At 40.2% G+C, this 23,450-nt stretch overlaps 1 protein-coding gene across 1 annotated transcript in view; it reads left to right on the top strand.

Moving 5' to 3' along the window:
* The first annotated feature begins 1,265 nt into the window (after positions 1-1,265).
* LOC115779873 (pleckstrin homology domain-containing family A member 6-like) overlaps positions 1,266-23,450 on the top strand; it is an 81,686-nt gene continuing 59,501 nt past the window's right edge. Inside the window, 10 exon segments of the mRNA XM_030728756.1 lie at positions 1,266-1,291; positions 3,685-3,772; positions 3,774-3,860; positions 3,862-3,909; positions 3,911-4,018; positions 4,020-4,216; positions 7,344-7,832; positions 8,207-8,285; positions 13,137-13,190; positions 22,138-22,209. Of these exon segments, the coding sequence (XP_030584616.1) occupies positions 1,266-1,291; positions 3,685-3,772; positions 3,774-3,860; positions 3,862-3,909; positions 3,911-4,018; positions 4,020-4,216; positions 7,344-7,832; positions 8,207-8,285; positions 13,137-13,190; positions 22,138-22,209 (1,248 nt within the window).

Genomic DNA, 23,450 nt, shown 5'->3' with positions numbered 1-23,450 from the left:
CCTCCAAATCTGTAATCTTCTCCTGAAGCAACTTCTGGTTATTTAGCAGCTGAACAATGGCATCCTGCACTCCAATGTCCCATTTCTCTTTCTCCGCCATGTTCTTCTCCATGTCTCCGAGGCACTTTGCCACCTCCTCAATCTTGTTGGTGGCGGCGCTAACCTGTTGATTTATTTCATTTGTAAGCTCGCTCAGTGCAAGTGCGTTCCACAAGCTTTGCTTTCATGTCGGATTTCTGAGCTCTGAGATGGGACTCACCCCTTCTTGTTTTTATCCCCACTCATTCTAAAGTAACTTTTAGCATGTTAGCAACTTGGATTAGAGGCTTTTATATCTATCGATGCAGAATCACGTTTCTATGCCAATATACTGGTTGCTATGACACCAGAAGTCCGATCAATTAAAATTTGAGGCCAACTGGACAAAGTATGCTCAAATGATTACACGTATTGTTTTGCGGGGAGCCACAAAAATGAAGGCCAAATATGACACATTGCTACGGCAACACCATTCAATATCCTATAAAACCTTCAACAACTTTTAATGTCTCACATGTCTAAATTTATGTTTAATTTAAGGTTAAACAAAACCTCCCACTGAATCATCATCAAGGTCTGATGTTTATGCAGACCACTTTTTAGGTGGATGGGATAAACCACCATGCATAAAATTCACCATGCCATTAAACAATTCTCAAGATAATGGTTCTGCTCAACCACCTTGAAGCTCTACCCCAAAGTGTAAAACATGACATTTCTTGTCGCCCATTAGAGGGACCTGCAACTCAAATTAACTAAGCCATACTATTACATTCAGGGTCAGACCCTTGTCGTACTGGAGAAGTTTGGTCCAGATTTTATATTTACACGTGTGTACCACCGCTCTGGAGCCAGACCTGCCCTGTGTATCTGTGTGCCCTTCACATTAGTGCAGTAGTTTACCTGTTACCCTGTTATCAGCAGTATTTAACAATTTCTGTATGGTATAAATTTCAGCTTGATTTTCAGAGAGCTTTTATGCTCTACATTTGGTTACTTAATGTTGGTTTGCTGCATTGAAATGAAAGGATTCAATAACAATATCTATATGCCTCTTTTATTCTTTAATATAATGCCATCAGGAACTGTTGGCACTTGGGCAATTTCACAATGTCAAATCTGGTCTGCCTTGAAAAAGTTTGGACACCCTGCCCTAGGACAAATTTGTTCAAATACAAGGCCTGAAAATGTAGAAAAATGCTGCAAAAGTCCCGCTTTCTTTCAAAATGGCTGACTTCCTCATGGCTTTTAGGTATGGCTCCAAGAGTCTTTTTTGCACATCTCCAGCTGTTACATGAGCCTGCAAAATTTCAAATACACAGATAAAACATAGCTCTGGTGCTGATTTTTTTTTTTTCTAGATGGCATATTCAGTAATTAGAGCAATGCAACCTGAAAGCTTATATCATAACAGAGGTGTGTGCCAAAAATGTACAAAGTATAAAACATGGTATTTCATATTTACAGTTCCCACCTGAAATATGGATGGATGGATGGATGGATGGATGGATGGATGGATGGATGGATGGATGGATGGATGGATGGATGGATATTAAAATGGTTAAAATTGTGATTAACACTGATGGCTCAAGGGTCTGGAGGCAGCAGTAAGAAGGGTCTGGGTTCCAACCTTGAATTAGATAAGTGGAAGAAGATGTGTATATGGATAATTATTAAAATGGGTTTCAACCAGACAAAAAACAAAAGCCTTTGCACTTGTTTTTACTGCACCATTAACTTCTTAAAGTACATTAAAAAAAGACAAAACAACAAAATTATTATACTGAACATAATGCTATTTCCTTAATAGTAAATACTGTCCAGAGAGTGGACTGCCATGGCTGAGGTTTGTGTTTCTTTGCCAAACTCATTTTTATAATTAGTTATTATTAGTTTTAGTTTTATTAATTTTTTTATTAATTTTACCATTCTTATTTATTTAATTTTACTGATCTTAATAATCTTAATAATAATCTTAATTATTATTCATCTTTATTGCTACTTCTTTTATTTACTTCATGGGTCTTCTCATGTGTACTGTCTTTTGCTTGTGCGGCCAAGTTTCAACTTTGTGAACACCAGAGCTCGAGAACGATGTTACCTAGGATGTTTAAATATATACCACTGATCTACTAAAAAGCTCAAGATTTTGTCTGATCTTGTCTTTTTTTATTTGTGATTCCTGTCCTTAATTATTTTATTCATTCACTTGCTTATATCTCACTCTTGAGTTAGTTTTGCATTTTCTCTATATTGTCTGTATAGTCCTATGTGGCAGCAGCATGCATATTAGCTCACACTTTGTATAGCAATATTCTCTGGAGCTTGAAAAAGGCGACTGGACTTCTTTTTGTTTCTTGAAGACGTTTCACCTCTCATCCGAAAGGCTTCTTCAGTTCTCAACCAAAAGGTGGAGAGACCCAGGTATTTAAACCCCTGTGGGCGTAGTCCCCTGGAGGTGGTTATGACCAGGGGACTACGCCCACAGGGGTTTAAATACCTGGGTCTCTCCACCTTTTGGTTGAGAGACCCAGGGTTTAAATACCTGGGTCTCTTCACCTTTTGGTTGAGAGACCCAGGGTTTAAATACCTGGGTCTCTCCACCTTTTGGTTGAGAGACCCAGGGTTTAAATACCTGGGTCTCTTCACCTTTTGGTTGAGAACTGAAGAAGCCTTTCGGATGAGAGGTGAAACGTCTTCAAGGAACAAAAAGAAGTCCAGTCGCCTTTTTCAAGCTCCAGAGACTACTATGACCTGGATGACTGAGAATCTACACAGACGTATAGCAATATTGTACTTCCAACTGGGATAAAATGTGTAATCTAAATAAGATTTTGCTTTCTTAATAGACACGTACTTTCTGCTGGTAGGTTCTTGTTGTCATTATCCTTCCATTCAGCGGCATTTGAGATTTTATCACTGAGAAATAATTAAGTAATAAGTAAGTAATAACTGGCTGAAATAACTCATCTTTAGCAGATCAATACAGTCATAAGGCATTATGACTTTAGAAATTTATCTTTCAGGGATTTTATTACACATAACGTGTATGTTACACAACCATACATTTTACCCTTTTGTGTTTTTGTAAAGTTTAATATCAAAGCATTAAGTCCAGCTTGAGGTGGTGAAACTTGTTATTTGTGGTCACAAACAAATTAATGCAATTCACCCAATTATTATCAAGAATTAGGGTAATAATGGCCCTTGTCACTTTGGGTGCCAAAGTCCAGTATTGCCTAAACACTTGCCTGTAATATTTGTTACTGAATGCCTAAAAAATGCTTAAACATTACTTATTTTTGTTCATACATTTTGATGAATAGGTTTTAGACTATTTCACTAAAAAGTGAACTTATCACCAGATAAATTATTTCACTATGAAACTTTCATGTTTAGTTTATATTAGTGATACTTTAATTACTGTTTATTATTTTTCCAGGAACATCGAGATTGATGCCCCGTTCATATTATTGCAAATATACTTTAAAACATTAATCACTGGGCCCATTTAGCTCAGTGATTCTTGTGTTACTAGACAGATATTGTCTTCAGACAGATTTAGTAAAATGAAAATTTAGAAATGTACTTTCATTAACAGTATCTGTTTATTCTCATTCATTATATTTTTTTCCAAATACCCAGAGCAAATGCGGACAACACAGCTGTTCTCAACAACACCATGGTGACGAAGACATCTTATTCACAAACACAACAGACAACAAACAAAAGAACAACAAACACAGAATGAAACTGATGCTAACCTGCCCCTCAACTCATATATCAATATCAATGGGACTGACAACCTTGGAATACCATCCATCCTCAAACCCTTGCTCTGATCAGGAAGAAAAAATGAAGATTGGAATGCAAAGAAAAAGTTTCAGAAGATGAAGGTGGTAGAACAAGCCCTCTCAGTACCATACCCCTCAACAGCAGTAGCAAACTTCCTCTATCCAGGAATCACAGTGGATATCACCACACTGAAAGGAAACCAAGAGTCAGGTGTTGGCATCTCATATGACCCTAAGAAACAGCAGGAGAATGTGGTGCTGAGGAGGGGTTTTGTGCCAAGGACAGCTCCAGAGAGGGTGGCCCAAAGAAAGAGCTCCATGGCTCAGTTGCAACAGTGGGTCAACCAGCGGCGGGGCATGGCCTCGCAAGAGGACATCAACAGGTAGTTCACTGGAGAGGAGCTCAACTGCTCTGCTTTTCCTGTGTTCAGGTCTTCAAGTTATTCACAATGACTTTACAACTGGGACGATAATAGGTTCAGTACATGCATAACATTAATGTATATTGATATATACTTATATATATATATATATATATATATATATATTAGGTTCATGGCATGGAGTATCAAAAACATCTTAAAACAAATAATGAAGCAGTACACCACCCTCACAGTCACACACTATTGTGAGCTTTAAAAGCTTTAAAGCAGTGTTGGTCACATTTATTATCAAATAAAAAAGTGTTATCTGGCTAATTTCAAAGATGCCATAATTTAAAAGTAAATTCTTTAAACTTTTTTGATTTTCATCTTCAAAATATATTGGTTTTACAGCTTTGTGGACAAATTAATTGCACATGGTTACAGTAGTATGAAAAAGTTTGGACACCTCTGATAATTTTCATGATTTTCCTTATAAATAATTAGTTGTTTGGATCAGCATTTTCAGTTTAATATATCATATAGCAGATGAACACAGTGATATTTGGGAATTGAAATGAAGTTATACAATTTACAGAAAGTATGCATAATTATTTAAACAAAATTGGCCAGGTGCTTAAGTTTGGGCACCCCAACAGAAAAATCACATTGATATATAGTAGATCCTCCTTTTGCAGAAATAACAGCCTCTAATGCTTCCTATAGCTTCCAATGAGAATCTGGATTATGGTTGAAGGTATTTTGGACCATTCTTCTTTACAAAACATCTCCAGTTCAATCAGGTTTGATGGTTTCCGAGCTTGGACAGCCTGCTTTAAATCACACCACAGATTTTCAATAATATTCAGGTCTGGGGACTGAGATGGCCATTCCAGAACATTGTACTTGTTCCTCTGCATGAATGCCTCAGTAGATTTTGAGCAGTGTTTAGGGTCTTTGTCTTGTTGAAGTATCCAGCCCCGGTGCAACTTCAACTTTGTCACTGATTCTTGAATATTGTTCTCAAAAATCTGCTGATATTGACTGGAATCCATGAGACCCTCAACTTTAACAAGATTCCCAGTACCTGCACTGGCCACACAGCAGTGTTAATTTTGTTGATGAAATATTTCGTCATAGTTTTTGTCGACGACTATTGACTATCTCGGGTAAAACCACGACAAATCTTAACATCTGCAAACCAGTCACCCAGATCTCCATGCAAAGGTGAGCATTTTAATGTCATGCAGGGTAAAGTGTTTTTCCCAGTTTAGCGTTTGTGTTTAGAGAAAATCTCCACACCGCGGTGGATTAGCCTTGTACCTTTCAGAGCGTGTCCTGCTGTAAAACGCTCGTATTATCTCAGTAAGGTCGTGTTAATGATCAAGTGCGTGGAAAGCTGGTTGAAACGCTAATGTTAATATTAATATTGTATAACTTTTAACAAAAGTCCAAATAACTCAATTTTAGTTTCATCAGTCCACACAGCATCTTATTCCAAAATGAAGCTGGCTTGTCCAAATGTGCTTTAGCTTACCTCAAGCGACTCTGTTTGTGGCGTGTGCATAGAAAAGACTTCTGCATTACTCTCTCATACAGCCTCTGATGGTGCAAAGTGCGCTGAATAGTTGAATGATGCACAGTGACACCATCTGCAGCAAGATGAAGTTGCAGGTCGATTGTAGATTTTTTCTTTGCCTGCCACTTTGGGCCTTAACTAGAACTGTGCCTGTGGTCTTCCATTTTTTCACTATGTTCCTCACAGTGGAAACTGACAGCTGAAATCTCTGAGAGAGCTTTTTGTATCCTTCCCCTAAAAGATGATGTTGACCAATCTTTGTTTTCAGGTCATTTGAGAGTTATTTTGAGGCTCCCATGCTGCCATTCTTCAGAGAAGATGCAAGAAGAGAAACACTTTCAACACCTCAACCCTTTCTCTCAATTGGATTCACCTGTGTATGTAGGTCAAGGGTCAATGAGCTTGCAAAACAAATTTACTGCTAAAGGTATTCAAATCAATAAAACAACAAGGGTGCCCAAACTTGTGCACCTGCCTAATTTTGTTTTAAATAATTATTGCACACTTTCTGTAAATCCTATAAATTTCACTTCTCAAATATCACTGTGTTTGTCTGCTCTATGATATATTTAACTGAAATTGCTGATCCGAACAACCAATAATTTATAAAGGAAAATCCTGAAAATTATCAGGGGTATTGTCAGAGTATTGGACTTAAATCTTATAAAATAAGGATTCTGATCACTAAGATTCCGATCACACTTACACAAAGAATCCTGCAGAGGCTGTGGAGGCCTGCGGAGGACTGTGGATGAGTGACTGCAAGCAATCCATGGAAAGTTATGGTGAATGGGAAATTTAAACAATTAGTAGCATGCTCTTGCGTGCACTGCACATGCACTGCATGTACTGCGCAACATGGACCATATGCAGATCATGAAACATTCTGCATACAGGTGGCGCAACAAGCATACATTGCAGACATTGTTGATGTGCTTAACATATGCATTGCGGATCCGGCCAGTCACTGTATTGGTAGGATGTACTGATGGTGGATGTGGCGGAGTGATCACAGCATCCTCTGGTTGTCCGCACCAAAAGTCATCAAGAATGTTCGTGGAAGGTGCTATATTAGGGGCCACACCCCAGGTATTTTCATAATTTTCCTGAAGCCTTATTCACCACCGTCAGTCTGACTGAGGACTGATAGGGACTTGTTAGTGTACTCACATATGCATTGCGGAGCCATCACGTGCAATGGCATACTCATCAACTCTCTCCCGTGTCTGCAGCCAAAAATAAGGCAACACCTAATTTTTGAATACTCATTCTACAGACACTTAACAGATGTCTACAGAGCACTGTGGGCAATTTCTGCATTCTCTCTAAGTATGGTCCTGGACAGTCTTCCGCAGCCCTCCACAGACGATTTTGCATCTGTGCGACAGGGCTTTAAATGGTATTTCATGATTAAATTTCTTTCCTGTACTTTCTTTCATCATTTTATTCATTCTATGGAAATAATGTAAATTTTCAAAAGGGAAAATTAAAAAACAAAAAAAACAGGTTTCAAACATTCAAATATATTTTCATGGCTGAAATATTCTCTGTCTTTTCCTGTCTTCCCAGACCATCCTCTTATTATCCAGTGAACCAAGAGGTCTCAGCTGACTACAATAGCTATTCTGGTGGCCACCACTTTGTGAACGAATACCCTCTGTACCTACCAGGGATCCGACCAGACAGCATCTGCTCTATGTCTGCTGTGGGTGCACATGACAGACACTGGACTATTGAGCAAAAGCGACATTCTCTAAGGGATGGACCCCATCAGCTGTATGGACAACAGATGCCCCAAGACCAACGAGGCTCACCGTACTATGGTGGAATGGAAACATCAATGAGACGCCTCTCCATTCAACCACGTTCCAGGTCTGTGCCCAGATCACCGTCCTTGTCATCAGGGCGGCCCTACTCACCAGCACCATGCAACTATGCCTCACCTGGTCGATCACCATCCAGTTGCTTTGACCAGTTTTCTGGGAAGCTGAGGGAAGATGCAATCTATCCACCAGTTTACAGCCTAAGAAGATCTTTTAGCTCCCCAAAGGTGAAACAATGAGTGTGTATGTTTGTGTCTATAAAAGGTAACTACTCCAACATGGCAGTTTAAAAAAAAAAAAAAATAACAACTTGGATAACTGTCCTAATAGAACAGCTACTTAGATACCCTAGTTTCTTGGAGCAGTAATTGTATCAAATGTGGCTTCTTTTTTTTTAAATTTTCATTCAAAATATTAAGATTTGATTAGTCATTGAAAAAGCTTTAGTGGAACAAAATGTCAACAGGGATAAAAGCAAGAAGAATAGTCTATTTTGATATGCTGAAACCATACTTATCTTACTCCACTCTGACACTTTCATTCATCTTGCTTCCAATTTGTCATTTCTTCTTTCTGTGTTATCTTCCCTTCTACCTTCAGTACCACTACCCCTGGTGATAGGAAGTCATTAAGCCAAGGATTATACTACAACAGCTACCCTGAATCCCCTTCTGTCTACAGTAAGATGGTATGTGCTGTGAAAGTGTGTCAACAGTACTTAATACACATTCTCACATACATAGCACATCTGGCAAGAGAAGTGACAATAGCATTTTTTTGGCTTTGTTGGATAGTACAACAGTGAAGACTAGACAGGCAAGTAGGGGGAAAGAACAAGGGGAAGACATGTAGCAAAGGGCCACGGGTCAGGGTGGGTAGGGGTGTCACTCAAGTGTCAAGATCAAGGTAACTGGGTAATGTAATAGATATATTTTGCCCTTCTAGGTGGTGCTCTTATTCATTACTGTGATAGCTTTCCAAAAGTCTTAAAACAAAGATAACATAATAAAAGAAACAAAAAGTGTGAAACCAGCAAAAAAAGCAATGTTCTTCCATTGTTTTCAGCTGTCATCAGTGATTGCAGTAAAGTCACAAACTTTAGAAAATGGTGCACTGTGAAGAATATCACAAGAAATTTAATTGATATAGCCAGCTATTTGGTCTTATATCAGATTGTACTATACAAATGTTAATTTGATGCCACTGTTGCCAACTCCTCAGTAAGGAAAGTAGCTATTGGCTGTCCTAAAAGTTGCTAGAATGCACTATATGACATCATCACCTAATTTGCATAATTGCTCATTTGCATGTAGTTGTAATCGATGCTGTAGGAAAGAGGAATAACATCTTTGGAGAGACAAAAAGTGAAGACAAAAAAAACCAACTAAATATGTGAACTTTATGAAATAACTTCATGACTTTAATGCGTTGCCTAGACTCACATAACACAAATCAATTTTGTCCCATGTTGTTTAACCCCTTAACTGGCAGCAAAAAAAATCACCTGACAAAAACTACATAACGCCTTCTGGTCACTATTGGCTCTGAACAACCCATTTCATAGCCTATTAATCGGCTGCGTCTGGTCCGCGGGCCGAATGAAGTGCATTTATATGGCAGGCTAGACCCGCCCAATTTGACTGACACCTCATTCGGCCAATCATGTTAAGAAATGGGTTTCCCAGAGCCAATAATACTCAGAGGGCGTCACGTAGCTTTGTCAGGTGATTTGGTGCAGCCAGTTACATGATTGGCCGAATGACGTGTCAATAAAAATGGGAGGGTCTAGCCTGCCATATAAAGGGACTACAAACGGCCCGTCACCGGGCCCTTGCCAGTTAAGGGGCTACTGTTAGAATATCAAATTTAATGAAAATACTGTTACGAGGGATGCTATTGCTAGCTCTACATTCAACCATCCTCCTTTATTCTGGGCCATTGTTGCCAGCCTTTCTGTAAGAAAACTTGCTGTCTCAAAAGGCAAGCTCTGGAGTGGTGGGCTTGATGTCAAAGCGAGGTTCGAGGATTTCAGGTTTCCAGCCTTTCTCCCAAACTCTCTGAATGTCACTGGAAAAAGTTGCTAAATTTGTCGCTAGTTGTTTTTTGGAAACAAAAAGTCACTAGGGGGTTCTGAAAAGTTGCTACATCTAGCGAGAAATTTGCAAAGTTGACAACACTGTTGCATTTCTGTCATGGTTGCTGTGGCAGGCCGGAAAGGCAAACCCCAAAATCAGGACTCAAAAAAGGTGCGAAAATGAACATAGCCCCTTAACTGGCCAGGGCCCGGGGACAGGCCGTTTGTAGTCCCTTTTATATGGCAGGCTAGACCCTCCCATTTTTATTGACACCTCATTCGGCCAATCATGTAACTGGCTGCACCAAATCACCTGATAAAGCTACGTGACGCACTCTGATTATCACTGGCTCTAGCAAACCCATTTCTTAACATGATTGGCCGAATGAAGTGTCAATAAAAATGGGAGTGTCTAGCCTGCCATATAAAATGCACTTCATTCTCTGCGGACCAGACGTGGCCAGTTAATAGGCTATGAAATGGGTTTTTCAGAGCCAGTAATAACCAGAAGGCGTTATATAGTTTTTTCAGGTGATTTTTTTGCTGCCAGTTAAGAGTTTAAAGGACTTTATTGAAAATGAGGGCAGTATAAACAAATAAACTGGGCTGGTCTGTGGCCAGAACTAAAACTAGGGGGGAACAAGGAACAGAGACACACACACCTGAACATAGATGACAACATGACAAAGAACAGAAGAAAACTGAGGGCTTGAATACACATCAGGTAATCAGGGCAAGAGGAAACAGCAGGGCACAACAGGTGAAGCAAGTGAAACTAATAACAGGGGAAGCAAACTAAACTCAAAGCACGGGGAACACAAGACTTGTCAAAATAAAACAGGAAGTGACTAAGGAAGGAACATGGCACAGGGAAACAGAGACACAGACATGGGACAGAAACGCAGACTAGTCACAACACTGGGAATAAAACTCAATACGGAAACAAAGAAGGTCAGGGGTAAGACAAAAGGACAAACAGACACCAGAACACAGATGCCGGGGAGACAGGGATGAAGGAACAAGAAAACCACAAATGATAAAGCCAGCACTTAGAACGATGAAAACCAAAACAAACTGGGAAAACACAGGGAAAATAAAATTAAACACAAAACGCTGGGCAGACGGCCCAGGACCATGACACATTTCTATTTCTGACCCAAATCAATCTCAGTCTATGAAGAACTTTTTTTACTAATTTGTCTTTCAGATACTTCCCTTTTCCACCAACAAATCACACAGACCACAAGTGCATGGAAATGTGCATGTATAGGGTAATTTACCCTGAGAAATATTAAGTATTTACATGTAATTACATACACAGTTGTGTGAAAAAATATTAATAATAAAAAGTGGGTCAGGGTCAGGAGTGGATCAGGGTTTTGCTAATTTTTAGAACAGTAATTCCTGAAGAAAATGCAGTGTGAATGCTGTCAGTTGAATGGATTCAACTGAATTGTTGTAATTGCTAGCTCTCTGCTCAGCACCAACATAGAACCAACATCATGTGATTATTTTAACTGGTGTAATTGCTAGCTCGCTGCTCAGCACCAACGTAGAACCAACATCATGTGATTATAACATCAGAATGCAGCTGTATTTGAGCTTTGATTCCTTCAAAGAGATCAGAGATCAGTTTTTTTTTTTTGTCAAACATTCATTGCGTTCTGATGTTATACACCACATGCTCGATTGGTTGTTAAATACAAATATTTAAAATGGTAACTTTTGTCGAGTTCTTATTACACAATAGTTACTCTTGCACCTTTAAATCCTGCACCTGACAAATAAAGTATTAAAAAACTAATACTAAAACTAATGAAACTAAATGAAAACTAAGCATTAAACAAAAAAATAAAAATGATAAAAATGGGCAAAACCACTCTAAAAACTAATTAGAACTAACTGAATTACAAAAAAAAGTTAAAACAAAATAAAGCTAAAAATATTATAGCCCTAGTCTGTTTTGTGTCCTTGTGTGTCTCTTTTTGTGCACGCTTGTCTCTTTTTGTGCACGTGTGTCTGTGTATGTGTGTGCATGTATCACTTTGTGTGTGCCTCTTTTTATGTCTGTGTGTCTCTTTGTCTGTGTGCCTGTGTATTTGTCTGTGTGACTGTATCTGTGTGTCTCTGTGTGTTTCTGTGTGTCCCTGTGAGTTGCATGACTTCATCTGTGTGTGTGTGTGTGTGTGTGTGTGTGTGTGTGTGTGTGTGTGTGTGTGTGTGTGTGTGTGTGTGTGTGTGTGCCACCAATCAGATTAAAGTGTAATCTGTCAACCAGAATGCTCCTATCTATTTAAATCCACCAGCTGAAAACAACTGTCCAAAGCTGTCATGTACACTGCATAACTGCTGAAACACAGTCACTGGCAAATCCTTGTTAAATTTGCCTCAGTGCACCTATCAAACAACTGCTTCTAAATCAAAGACCATAGCTCCTATCAAAATACTTTTGAACTGTGAGCGTCACAAGGACCTGCTCTAAACAACAGGGTGTATTTTTTATTCACACTAGCTAGAAAATGCATTTCTTGATGAAAATGCAGCGTGAATGCTGTCAGCTGAATAGTTTGAGGTGAATTGATGTAATTGCTGAAATATTTTGGAAACCTGCTGAAACTGCCAAAATTCACTGAATGATTTTCCTAAAACGAAGGAGAATGACACTGCAGAACATTTTAGGAGCAATGAATATAATACAATGAAATAATAAAAGCTTCAAAATAAATATATTCATAAAAATAAATAAAGAAGAGAATAACAATACTGTGAATGCTTTACAGCACTGCACTAATAACTAAAGCAACAGAAGTTCCACCAGCATCCCATAAGTGTGTGTTTACAGGAAGTTGTTCATATTAATGTTTGTAGAAGGTGATTCATTAATGAAGTAAATACTATTCATTCATATTATTTATTCAGAACCTGTATGGCTCTTCAAAAAAATTTATATCCATCTGCACTAGTGGAGCAGCTATACAAGGTGTTCTCTTATAATACTATTTAAGGGACACACCCGACAGTTGACAGGTAAACTGCTGTCAAGATCATCAGATCTGACGTGAAATGATATGCCACCTATGCCCCATACAACAAACTTTCTGTTGTGTTTTCAGTAAGCTTTAGGAAAAGATCATGTTTAGATTAAAATACACAACAGATTAACATACAAGGATTTCTCTAAAGAGATATAATGTATACTATAAAAAAGTGACAGTATCTTCATATATTTGTGATACCTTTCACATAAATGTAATCTGAGTGAAAATGGATTTACCTTAAGATGCTCCTGAGAATGCAGTCAAGTTGGATGGGAACATACACATTTGTAGGCTGAACATGGCCAAAAGTTTGATTAGAGGACAGAGGTCATGTTCTCTTTCACTGCTATCTTACCTGAGCTCCTGTCTGTACAATATTTGTCTTTTTCATTTCCATGCTTGCCACCAATGCTGCTCCTTGCTTCAGGAGGATATATTAGATTTTCAGCTCCAGTGCAACCTGGATTACCTAGATCAACAGGTAGGAGGACACATAGGGCAGTGTTTGCCAATACATACTGTGATATATAATTTCTTCAAATCCTTTACTGTGCTTACCTAATTTAATGCCTTTAAAGTCTCCTTTTCTATGGTTTTTCTTTGCTTCTTTTTGTAGGTATGTTTGCCTGTCAGTTAACTTTCTCTTCTAAAGGTTAAAGTATTCCAATCATCCTGTCACACAAGCTTCTTGTCTGGTTTGTAATCTAAGCTTGAGGTACTGTCAGTCAGTAGTTACAAATACGCCACTACCCCAGGTGCGACCAAATAGTATTATTTAAGTCTTTTGCCGATTACAATGCCACCGGCTAGGCTTGACAAAAACATAAGCTTGTTATTGTCAGTCTGTGGTGGACACATATACGCACATTTCACACCAGAATGCCCTGAGCTCTTATTGTGAAGGAGAAGACCGGAAAGTGTCAGGAGTTGGGCGGATGTAGGCGGCCTGAGCCAAAAAGGCTTTACACTTCCATTATTCAGTCAGTCATCTTATGAGTCCTTTTATTGTTGTGAAGTTTACCACCAATAAAGCTGAGACTCTACATACCTGTTCGTGTCTTCTTTTACTGGCTCCTACATTGGTGACCCCGACGAAAGAACATCTCTTCTGATGACAGCTCAACGGCCGCGGCCGCTGTTTCCTCACCGGCTGCCGCCATTTCTCCCGCTATTTTTGCGGCCACGGTCAAGCTCCCGGAGTTCTGGCAGCACAATCCAGAGCCTTGGTTCCAGCATGTGGAGGCCCAGTTTCATCTCCGCGGGATCACCTCAGACGACACCAAGTATTTCCATGTCGTCGCGGCGCTGGAGTCTGCTTCTACCCGCCGGCTGATGGGACTGCTCTGGAACCCGCCGCCTGCTAAAAGTATGGAGCGCTGAAGGAGAACTTGCTTCAAATTTATCAGCTTTCAGACGAAGAGCGGGCTGATCGCCTGTTGTCCCTGAATGGCTTGGGAGATGGTAAACCCTCTGAACTGATGGAGAACATGCCCGGGTGACGCTTCGTTTCTCTTTACACATCTGTTCCTGAGCCAGCTCCCTCCTCCTGTACACACCGCGCTGGCCAGCTCTGCTCTGGTACGGGCCAAGGATTACTGCGGGCTGGCCGAAGAGGCAGACAAGATTTTGCTGGCATCCAGGCATTCCAGAGTGCATGCATTTTTACTGTAGAGGACAGTCTCCGGTCCTCTACAAGGACCGGAGACTGGAGAAGCTGGTGCTGTGGCCACCGTCGCGGAGCGTCGGAGGAAGGAGAGCGTGCTCTGCTTCTATCATCGCCGGTTTGGAGTGAAGGCGAAGCGCTGCATCCCGCCGTGTACCTTCCAGCACCAGGGAAACGAGAGGGCCAGCGCTCACTAGCAGCTGTGTGCGCTGGCAGCTCGGACAAGCTGCTCTTCATCGAGGACACTGCTTCAGGACGCCTTCTGCTTGTGGATTCGGGTGCTCAGCGTAGCATCATGCCGGCTTCAGCTGCGGACGCCTTGGAACAATGTCACGGACCCCTGATGGACGGGGTGAACGGTACCCCCATTCGCACATATGGAACGAGGTTGGTGACTGTGTGTTTCAAGGGACGTCAGTTTGACTGGGACTTTGTGATAGCGTCTGTGTCAGTACCTATACTGGGCGCTGATTTCTTGTGTGCTTTCAGGTTGTTGGTTGATGTAGCTAATAGGTGCTTGATAGATGCTGTGTCTTCTGATACCTACCCCTGTACACTTGGTAGTCCTTGCCCTCTGCCCCTCGCTAACATGCTTGCCACAGGTGATGAGTACCAGCTTTTGCTTGCTGAGTTTCCCGCCCTCACGGTTCCCACCTTCTCTGCAGCCGTAGCCAAACATGGTGTGGAGCATTACATTACCACTGTTGGTCCACCGGTTTTTGCGCGTCCACGCCGTCTCAATGCCGCTAAGTTAGTGATAACCAGGGAGGAGTTTACGAACATGGAGCGCCTTGGTATTGTGCGCCGCTCCAACAGCCCGTGGGCATCTCCGTTGCACATGGTCCCTAAAGCTGACGGTGGGTGGCGCCCTTGTGGAGATTTTTGGCGCCTTAATCCAGCGGGGAAGGGGGGGGGGGGGGGGGGGGGGGGGGGGGGTGCAGCCGGAGAGGGTCAGGGCATTGTGGAGCCAGAGAGGGCTGAGGGGAAGAGTATCCATCACACAATGTCCCAGAGAGGTGTGATTACCAGTCTCAAGGCCGGCTAGGGAGCTGAATTCCTGATAATGCAGATGTTGTTTTGGAACGGGCAGCTTGTTATTTTCAGTAAAAAATCCAATAATCCAAATTAATTTAGTTACCTTCGTCACCGTGCAGGAACTGAACTTTATCTCCAGATCTAATCACTTTTCGCCTGCGAGCATGTTCTCAACTGGACTACGCATCCAGCTTGCGGCTCAGGTCCAACAGGCTTCGAGTCTGAGTCTGAGTCTGTACGGCTCTGCACAGCCCATCCATCTGTTTGTGCAGCCTCGGCAAATGTCGAACTGCTGCCCAGGTTTTTCTTATTATTAACTTATACAAACTGTTTTCTGCACTTCAGGTAACTTCTAACCCACTCATGTGCTACTCCTCTGATTCCATATTTGTACAATTTAGCCAATAATGTTGTATGCATATCAAAGGCTTTTTGAAGCTCTACAAATATACTTAGTAAATATTGCTTTTATCTGTTACTGTTTAAATTTCTTCTACCAATTCAATTATTGCAGTTGTAGTTGAGTGATTGGAATGAAACCCAACAATTTCTCTAGAATCTTTGAAAACTGTGGAAGCAGTGATATTGATCTATAGTTACAGTTTCTTTCTCTATGCATCCCTATTCTCTCACAGACTCTTGTTCTATTTCCCCATTATATTCGCTTGAGCTCCACTTGGTCCCCTGACCCAAAGGCCCTCCTTTTAGCATTGATGAGACCTTCCAGGTTGCTAGTTACCCAGGGCTTGTTGATAGGGTTCAGTGTCAGGGCCGTAGACCCACTCCTTAACAGAGATATGTCCTGGGTTGTTCCACCTTGTGTTAACAAACACAGCTACTCCCCAACATTTTTCCTTATCGCTCATGCTGTTTCTTTGTAATCCATGAATAGAGACAGTTTAGTCCGATATCTGCTCGTGTAGCCATGTTTCTGTGGAACACATGATACTGCACTCTCTGTACTCCCTTTGCATGCTAGAAAAGTGTTTCTAGTTTGTGCATTTTGTTTGTAAGACATTGAACATTGCCAGTAATCACTGCAGTGATGTAGGGTTTAGACTTCCTTATTTTTAGTCTTTGTTTGAAACCCGCCTTGCCATCTTTTCCTCCTCCTGCTCGAGTATTAAAATCTTCTCTCCAGCTCAGATGGTAGTTTGCCTTAGGGCAAGCAGTTGGTTGTGTGTGTAAAACAATGCCGGCAGTGGTGTTACAGGCATCCCTTATAGTTGGACAAAAAGTCAAACTAGAATAAAAAGGAATAGTTTGTCCAATACACTTCTCCATCGTGCTATTGTTAGAAGTATTAAGGTATTATCACAGAAAAAAAGAACACAAAAAACTTATAACACACAATAAAAAAGTTTCGAACACACTACGCAGGAGCTACTATGACAGGCAGCCACTAGCACAGCACCATGGTAACCTTTGTTACCGTCAAAAACTTAACTGAAGGCCTCCAGGTTTAAAAATTACAGCCATTTTTTTAACATAATCCCACATTTTGGGGCTCACAATTAGACAGACATCATTTTAAGTATAAGGATTGTTACAGTCAATGATTGCCTGAAGTCATGAACCCATGGACATCACTAAATGGAATTTCCTCCTTTGAGAGGCCTTTACTGTAGCCACTATCATTTACTGCTTGTTTGAGGTTCTCTCCGCCTACAGTTTGTCTTTAGTAATGTAAACGCATGCTCTACTGGCTTGAAATCAGGTGACTGACTTGGCCATTGATGAATCTCCAATGTTTTTTTGTTTTTTTTTGCAGCATTTGGCTGAATTTAAGCAGAAACCATAATCTTCTACCATTCAGAATACATCCTGGTACTTCTTTGAGCAGTGACATCGTCACCCTGCTTTCATTGGCAGCCATATACGCCCATGCCATAACATTACCTTTGCCATTTTTGACAGATGATCTGGTATGCTTTTTTTTATGAGCTGTTCCTTTTCTTCTGCATATTTTTCTCTTCCCATCATTGTGGTAGAAGTTATTCTTGGTTTTATCTGTAGTTTACACCTTGTTGAAAACCCTTTTTTATTTTTATTCATGAAGGTGTCTTTTGGTTGTAGACTTTGACAATGATGTGCCTACCTCTTCAAGAGTGTTTTTGACTTTGCTAGATTTTATGAAGGTTTTGTTTTTTTTTTTTCAGTCAAGGTCCCAGTGCATTCCTTCTTTATAAGAATGTTTCAGAATGATGATTTGTCCACTCCAGAAAAATTTCTCTCTGATAGGTTTATTTTATTTTTTTCAGCCTATTAATGATTTACTTCACTTCTGGCATCTCTTTTAGTCATAACAGGACATTGAGCATTCCAGTGAAAAGATATCAGATTTCAAGTTCTAGACCTTGGATCAACTTCAGGTCTTTTATCTGTTTGATTGGTCAGGAAATAATGAGGGAACAGGCCTCACCTGGCCATAAAATGTTTTTTTAGTAAATTGTACACCTTTGAGCCACTAAAAATGGGAGAATTTTATTTAAAAGGATGTAATTCCTAAGTGGTTATGCCAAACCTGAAGCCTGTTAAATTAAAGTTAAATGTCTGCACTTCAATCACATCTTGATTGTTGGTACTATAAAAATTGTGCTATTGTATGACTACTTATAGACTTGACTGTACGTCCTGTTAATATTGTTATGGTTTCTGTTAAAAACCAGACCATTCAAGAATAAATAATAGAATCAGTGGGAAACTCAAAGGACAAGAAGGACCTAAAAAAGATACTTTATTGTCCAGCTGCTAAATGTTACACATGAAAACACGTCTTCATAACGTCATGATCTGCTCAAATGTTGCATAGTTTTGTTCTGATAATTTGTAATGAAATGTCAGAAATGATCAGTAGTAGAAAGAAACTTTATTAAATATCTCTGGAGTTTTGGGAGCCTTAAAGCTGTACACCAAAGCTTAATTATTTTTCTCTTACTATGATATTATAGTTCCTGTATCTAAACTATGGCTCCTTAATCTAAGGATTACATTACATTTATTAGATAAGCGATATAAGATATGCTTTAAGTTGGTCAACCACATGTATCACTTACATGTCCACAAATGTTCACAATCTGTAATCTGTCCTGTCTTGAGACCTATAAATGATGTGTGAGAATGTAGGAGGGAAATTTACATTTGTCTACATATTGACTTATTAATATTTGTTTACTTGAATCATTACATTTATGAGGAATTCTATTTTGAATCTATGTTTAATAAATAATTGCCGTTAAAATTAAAATGTACAAAAATATCCAGAGGACCTAGAAAGCTAATTCAACATAGCGTTCCCTTAGAATTATAAGGTTCTATCTACATTGTGACCAGTTTTGAGATATTAAGCTTTAAAGATTTTGCACTCTGTATAGCAAAAATTACACATGGTCTTGTTCACACATGATTATGAAACTCACCCTATATGTATTCTAAATCAGTAATATCAAATCCTGTTAAAAGTGGAAATGGTTTTTTTGAATAAGTAAAATGCAGATAGAACCTTATAATTCTAAAAACTTGTTTTTTGTTTGGAATTATAAGGTTCTATTTGCAAAATGTGGCAACTACTACTGATTTTCAAGAAATAAAAAATAGCTAACTTATAGTAAGTTTTAAACCATAAAATTATAGATATAATAGCAGGGTAGGAGTAGTAAAAGGTAGTAAATTAAATAAGCTCAAATTAAGGCTATTAAAAGGTAGTAAAAGATAACAAACAGAATTTGACTTGGTAGTACATTTTTCATCACCCCTTCAATATATTTTGACTTTTCCATTGATGCAGACTTTTTGTTTTAAGTTCGCTTAACTATAAAATCTGTATAAAAATATAATGACTCAGCAGGACCTGAGACAGACTCGATTGGTTCTGCTGTCTGATCTGCTGTGCGCATGTGCGGTATTGCAACCACCGTTGAGACTAGCGAGTCATTTTGTGCCTTGTCAAGTTTTCACAACTTTGGTACGATGATCCGGCATTCAAAGACTGGCTTAACCCTCTGGAGTCCACAGACGCGCTACCAAAATGACATCGCCGATTTGAGATGACATAGCATCGGGACGCTGCTGCCATGAATCGAAAGTCCAGAATTCTAAGAAAAGTATCCTCATGAATTGGAAGTCAAAAAAATAAACTATGTATTACTCAATACAGAAATTTATTAGTAGATCATGTTAGTTTAGAGAGAATGTCTGCTTCATCTAAAGACCAACTGGAGGAATTTGACTCTCTTTGGTTCCCACTGATCAGCTCCATTACTTAGTGGGGGTGGTTGGCTGTGGGTTCTGCTCCTGATGTGCTTTGTAGGCGGTCGGGTGAGGACTCTGGGGGCCTGTGTAGCTGGTAGCCTCCTGAGACTGGAGTCCTGGGGCGACCTTCTGGTGATGTCTGTGTGCCTGTTCTAGTTGATCGTGGTGGGGGCTTGGATGGTGCTGCCTTACGGTCCTGGGGTGTGGGCCGGGGTGCTTGGGGTGGTGGGTGCCGGCTCTCGGTCGGTTGGCTGGTCTTCCCTGTGTGGCTCGGGGGCTGGGGTCTGGGGTCTGGGGCCCGGGCCCTGTGGCCGTGCCGGCTCCCGGTGGGTCCCCCCTGGCGCTGGGGAGGGTCTCTGCTGTCCCGGGCGCGCCACCAGGTGGGGTGGGTTGACCTGACCTGCGTCGGGATGTCCGGTCTGCGCTTTTGGGGCCCTGGGGTGCCTGCATTGTGGGGGTGGGGGGGTGGGGGCGCGGTGGGGTGGTTGGTGGAGACAGGGCACCGTATTTCCAACTCGTAGTATGTCCTGTCGCTTGTTTGTGTCTATTGTTGAGTGAATGGGCGTCTAGTGTGAGTGGGCTACCCTCTGCAATGGGGGCGGTGGCGCCAGTCTCAGGTGCTGCCCCGGGCTCACACACACAGACACGCACACACACACAGACACACGTAGGGTGTAGGGTGGAGAGGCTACGTGCAGAGCCGCGCGGCCACTTGCCTCTCCTTTTTAATTGCACTATAGTCATTATAATTCACAACACATACACACCAGTGGCGGATGCTGGTCTTTCAAGGAGGGGAAGCTCAATTTCGGCCTACATCATAAAATGTGTCAGTTTATTTGTACAGCAGCACCCGCTGGACAGAAACTGCGATAGAAGTCAGAAAGAGTGATAGAAGTCAGTCTCCAAACACAAGCAGCTACAAGAAAACCCCACCAGAAATAGAAGCTCGATTTGTTGCTAGTCGTTTTTAACAAAGAAAATGCCACTAAGAGGATTAGGAAAGTCTCCGATTCAACTCAGAACAGAATGAAAATTTAAAAATGCTCCCACGGATGTTTACACCAAAAGATCGCTGATTTGCTCATTTCTCTGTCAATCAAAAAGGGATTCAGCCTCAGACAGATCATCCAATCATCATGCAGAAGCTGAGCGTCCGGGCCAGCCGAGGCCAGCCCACTGCCCCATAAACCCCCAGAGACGCTGAGCGTCCGATGGACGGGACAAAGCCCAGCATTTATCCAATGACTCGTCTCGTTTCGCTGCACTCTTTGCTTTGCTATTGAACTCTGTAGACGCTCAGCGTCCACACTGTTTAAAGCACAGTGAAGCTGCGGGAATGAGTGAGAGGAAAGCCGCGTCGTTACCAGTGATAAGAAGCTGATTCTGAACAAAAGTTGAGCGCGTTGTAGCGCATATTTAGTCAATGACATGTACACACAACAGTATATATTTGATCACTTATTTTTTGACATTTTAGGGGAAGCTGAGCTTCCCTTGCAGTCTTAGAGCAATCGCCTCTGCTTGAAGTCAGCTACATCAACATTATCAATTACCTTGTTTTTTCCAAAGGTGTTGATGGCGAGGAATCACGTAATTATAAGAGCACCAGATTACCTTCAAAGCAATAAAATCAATAAAGTAATGCTGAACAAACAAGGCAACACTGTTTTCCTTAAAGCAGCTGTAAAGCCGAGCCAGAGCATCAGCCAAGCTAAGCACTAAGCATGGGTCATGCTAAGGGAAAGTGGAGTGGCGGAGACAGTTGGCAGTTTCTGTATCGCCTGATTAGGAAATCATGTAGTGATGCTGCAGCTATTCTGTGGAAGGTATATCACTTATCTGGATATCAGAATGTTCAAGTCACTGCAACAGAAACACTGGACTGACCGAAGGCTGTGATCGAGGAGACACGCAGCTGTCATCTTGCTAACTGCTACGTGTTTACATGTGGAAGCCACGCATTGTTAAAGCTTTGTGTAGGCTGTATGCTGTAGTGTCACGCTATAAATAAAATAATATAAAAAAATAAGAGGCTGTACATTAAAGAAACTTAAAACATAAGGAAAAATAGGATGTGCAACTGGGTAGTATAATTTTGGGGGAAAAGAACAAATTTACAGAATAAGATAATTTGAAAAAAATGTACAAACTGATTTAGTGACAACCGACAACAGCGCAAGTTGAACCCGAGTTCATGTTCCAACTAATAAAGCCGCCCGTTACAGCACAAAGTAACCGAATTTTGTCATTAACTCTGGCTCTGACTTTGAGTAACCGAAGTATAAAACTGTACAGCTGAAGTAGCAGTCTGTCATAGCAGCCCACGTACCCTCTTAGAGAAACCTGTGGATAATAACTTGACATTCCTTGGAATAAAGAACAGAATATAGACTGCAATTTTGTTTTCTCAGTGGAACAGCATATTGTGTAAAATTGATACTGACCATTTAATAATCAGTCCAATCATTTTTCACAGGTGCCTCCTTTCCATGATGTATACAGCAGAGAGCTGCATCCTACACTGAAACTCAATGAGATCGAAACCAGTGTAAGAGACTTTACATTACATTCACATGCAGATGATTTGCTTTTTATGTTTTAATACAGTGCATGGTGAAAAGTATGTGAACACTCTTTTTTTAACATTTTACTCTGCAGTCTAAGCATCTAATCTCAGACTTACATACTTACAATATATTTTCCTAAATTTGTGCACAAGGATGTGCAATACCAGTAAAATAACAAAAACAAAAATTGTAAATGTTTTAAAAAATTTGTAAAATTGGGGCTAGGTATTAAACATTATTAAAGCTTTGAGGCTTCATAGAACCCCAGTGGCATCGATAATTGTTGAATGCCAGTTTGGACTCATTGTTAACATAAAGAAATTCAAATGTATCTGATAAATATGACTCAAACAAGTGTAGTTGGTTCAATCCCAATTACATTTCTTCCAGTCTCTCTAATAAAATATAAAGGCTAAGGAGAATTGTGTAGCTACCTGATAATAGCTAGGGGTTGGTTTCAACAAAAGCAAACATTTTAACTTTTTTTGCAGCTTATTACCTCATCTGTTCCTGGTAGAGGCTCTGTCACCATGCGAGAGGCTGTATCTACCTTTTATCCCTCAGCCAAAAAAGGCTGATGAGGTATTGTTGTCACTCTGCCGGGTGGACGGACAGGCAGCAAACTTTCAGCTTTGTTAACACGATAACTTGAAAACAATGTGACTCGGCTGTTTTATTCAAAATGAAATAAATAAATGCTGCTATTGATAAATTATTAATAAATATCCCCATGAAATAAAATATTTTTAAAATATATTTTTATCTTATTTTAATTTGTCTAATTTATTAATTTAATCTATCTATCTATCTATCTATCTATCTATCTATCTATCTATCTATCTATCTATCTATCTATCTATCTATCTATCTATCTATCTAATATATATATATATATATATATATATATATATATATATATATATATATATATATATATATATATATATTCATTTATTTATTTTATTTTGTGACACTTTTATTCTGTAAAGCTATTTTACGTATTTCACTGACTTTTATTTTTTAGCCCCGTTTTTCATTTGAAACTCTTTTTATTTCATGTTCTTATATTCAAATGAGGGGGCGGAGTTTTATCTGTGGGACGGCACTGGTCAGGAGTGGCGGACTTGGACCAGAGCGGAGGATAGCGGCCAAAAAGTTTGAAAAATGACTGTTTCTGTGACATAAAATAAACTTTTAAGATGTTTTCAGGTGAGGATGTAAA

This window comes from Archocentrus centrarchus, chromosome 5 (genome assembly GCF_007364275.1).
Source record: "Archocentrus centrarchus isolate MPI-CPG fArcCen1 chromosome 5, fArcCen1, whole genome shotgun sequence".
NCBI classification, from domain to species: domain Eukaryota; kingdom Metazoa; phylum Chordata; class Actinopteri; order Cichliformes; family Cichlidae; genus Archocentrus; species Archocentrus centrarchus.
This window is presented reverse-complemented; position numbering and strand designations above follow the sequence as displayed.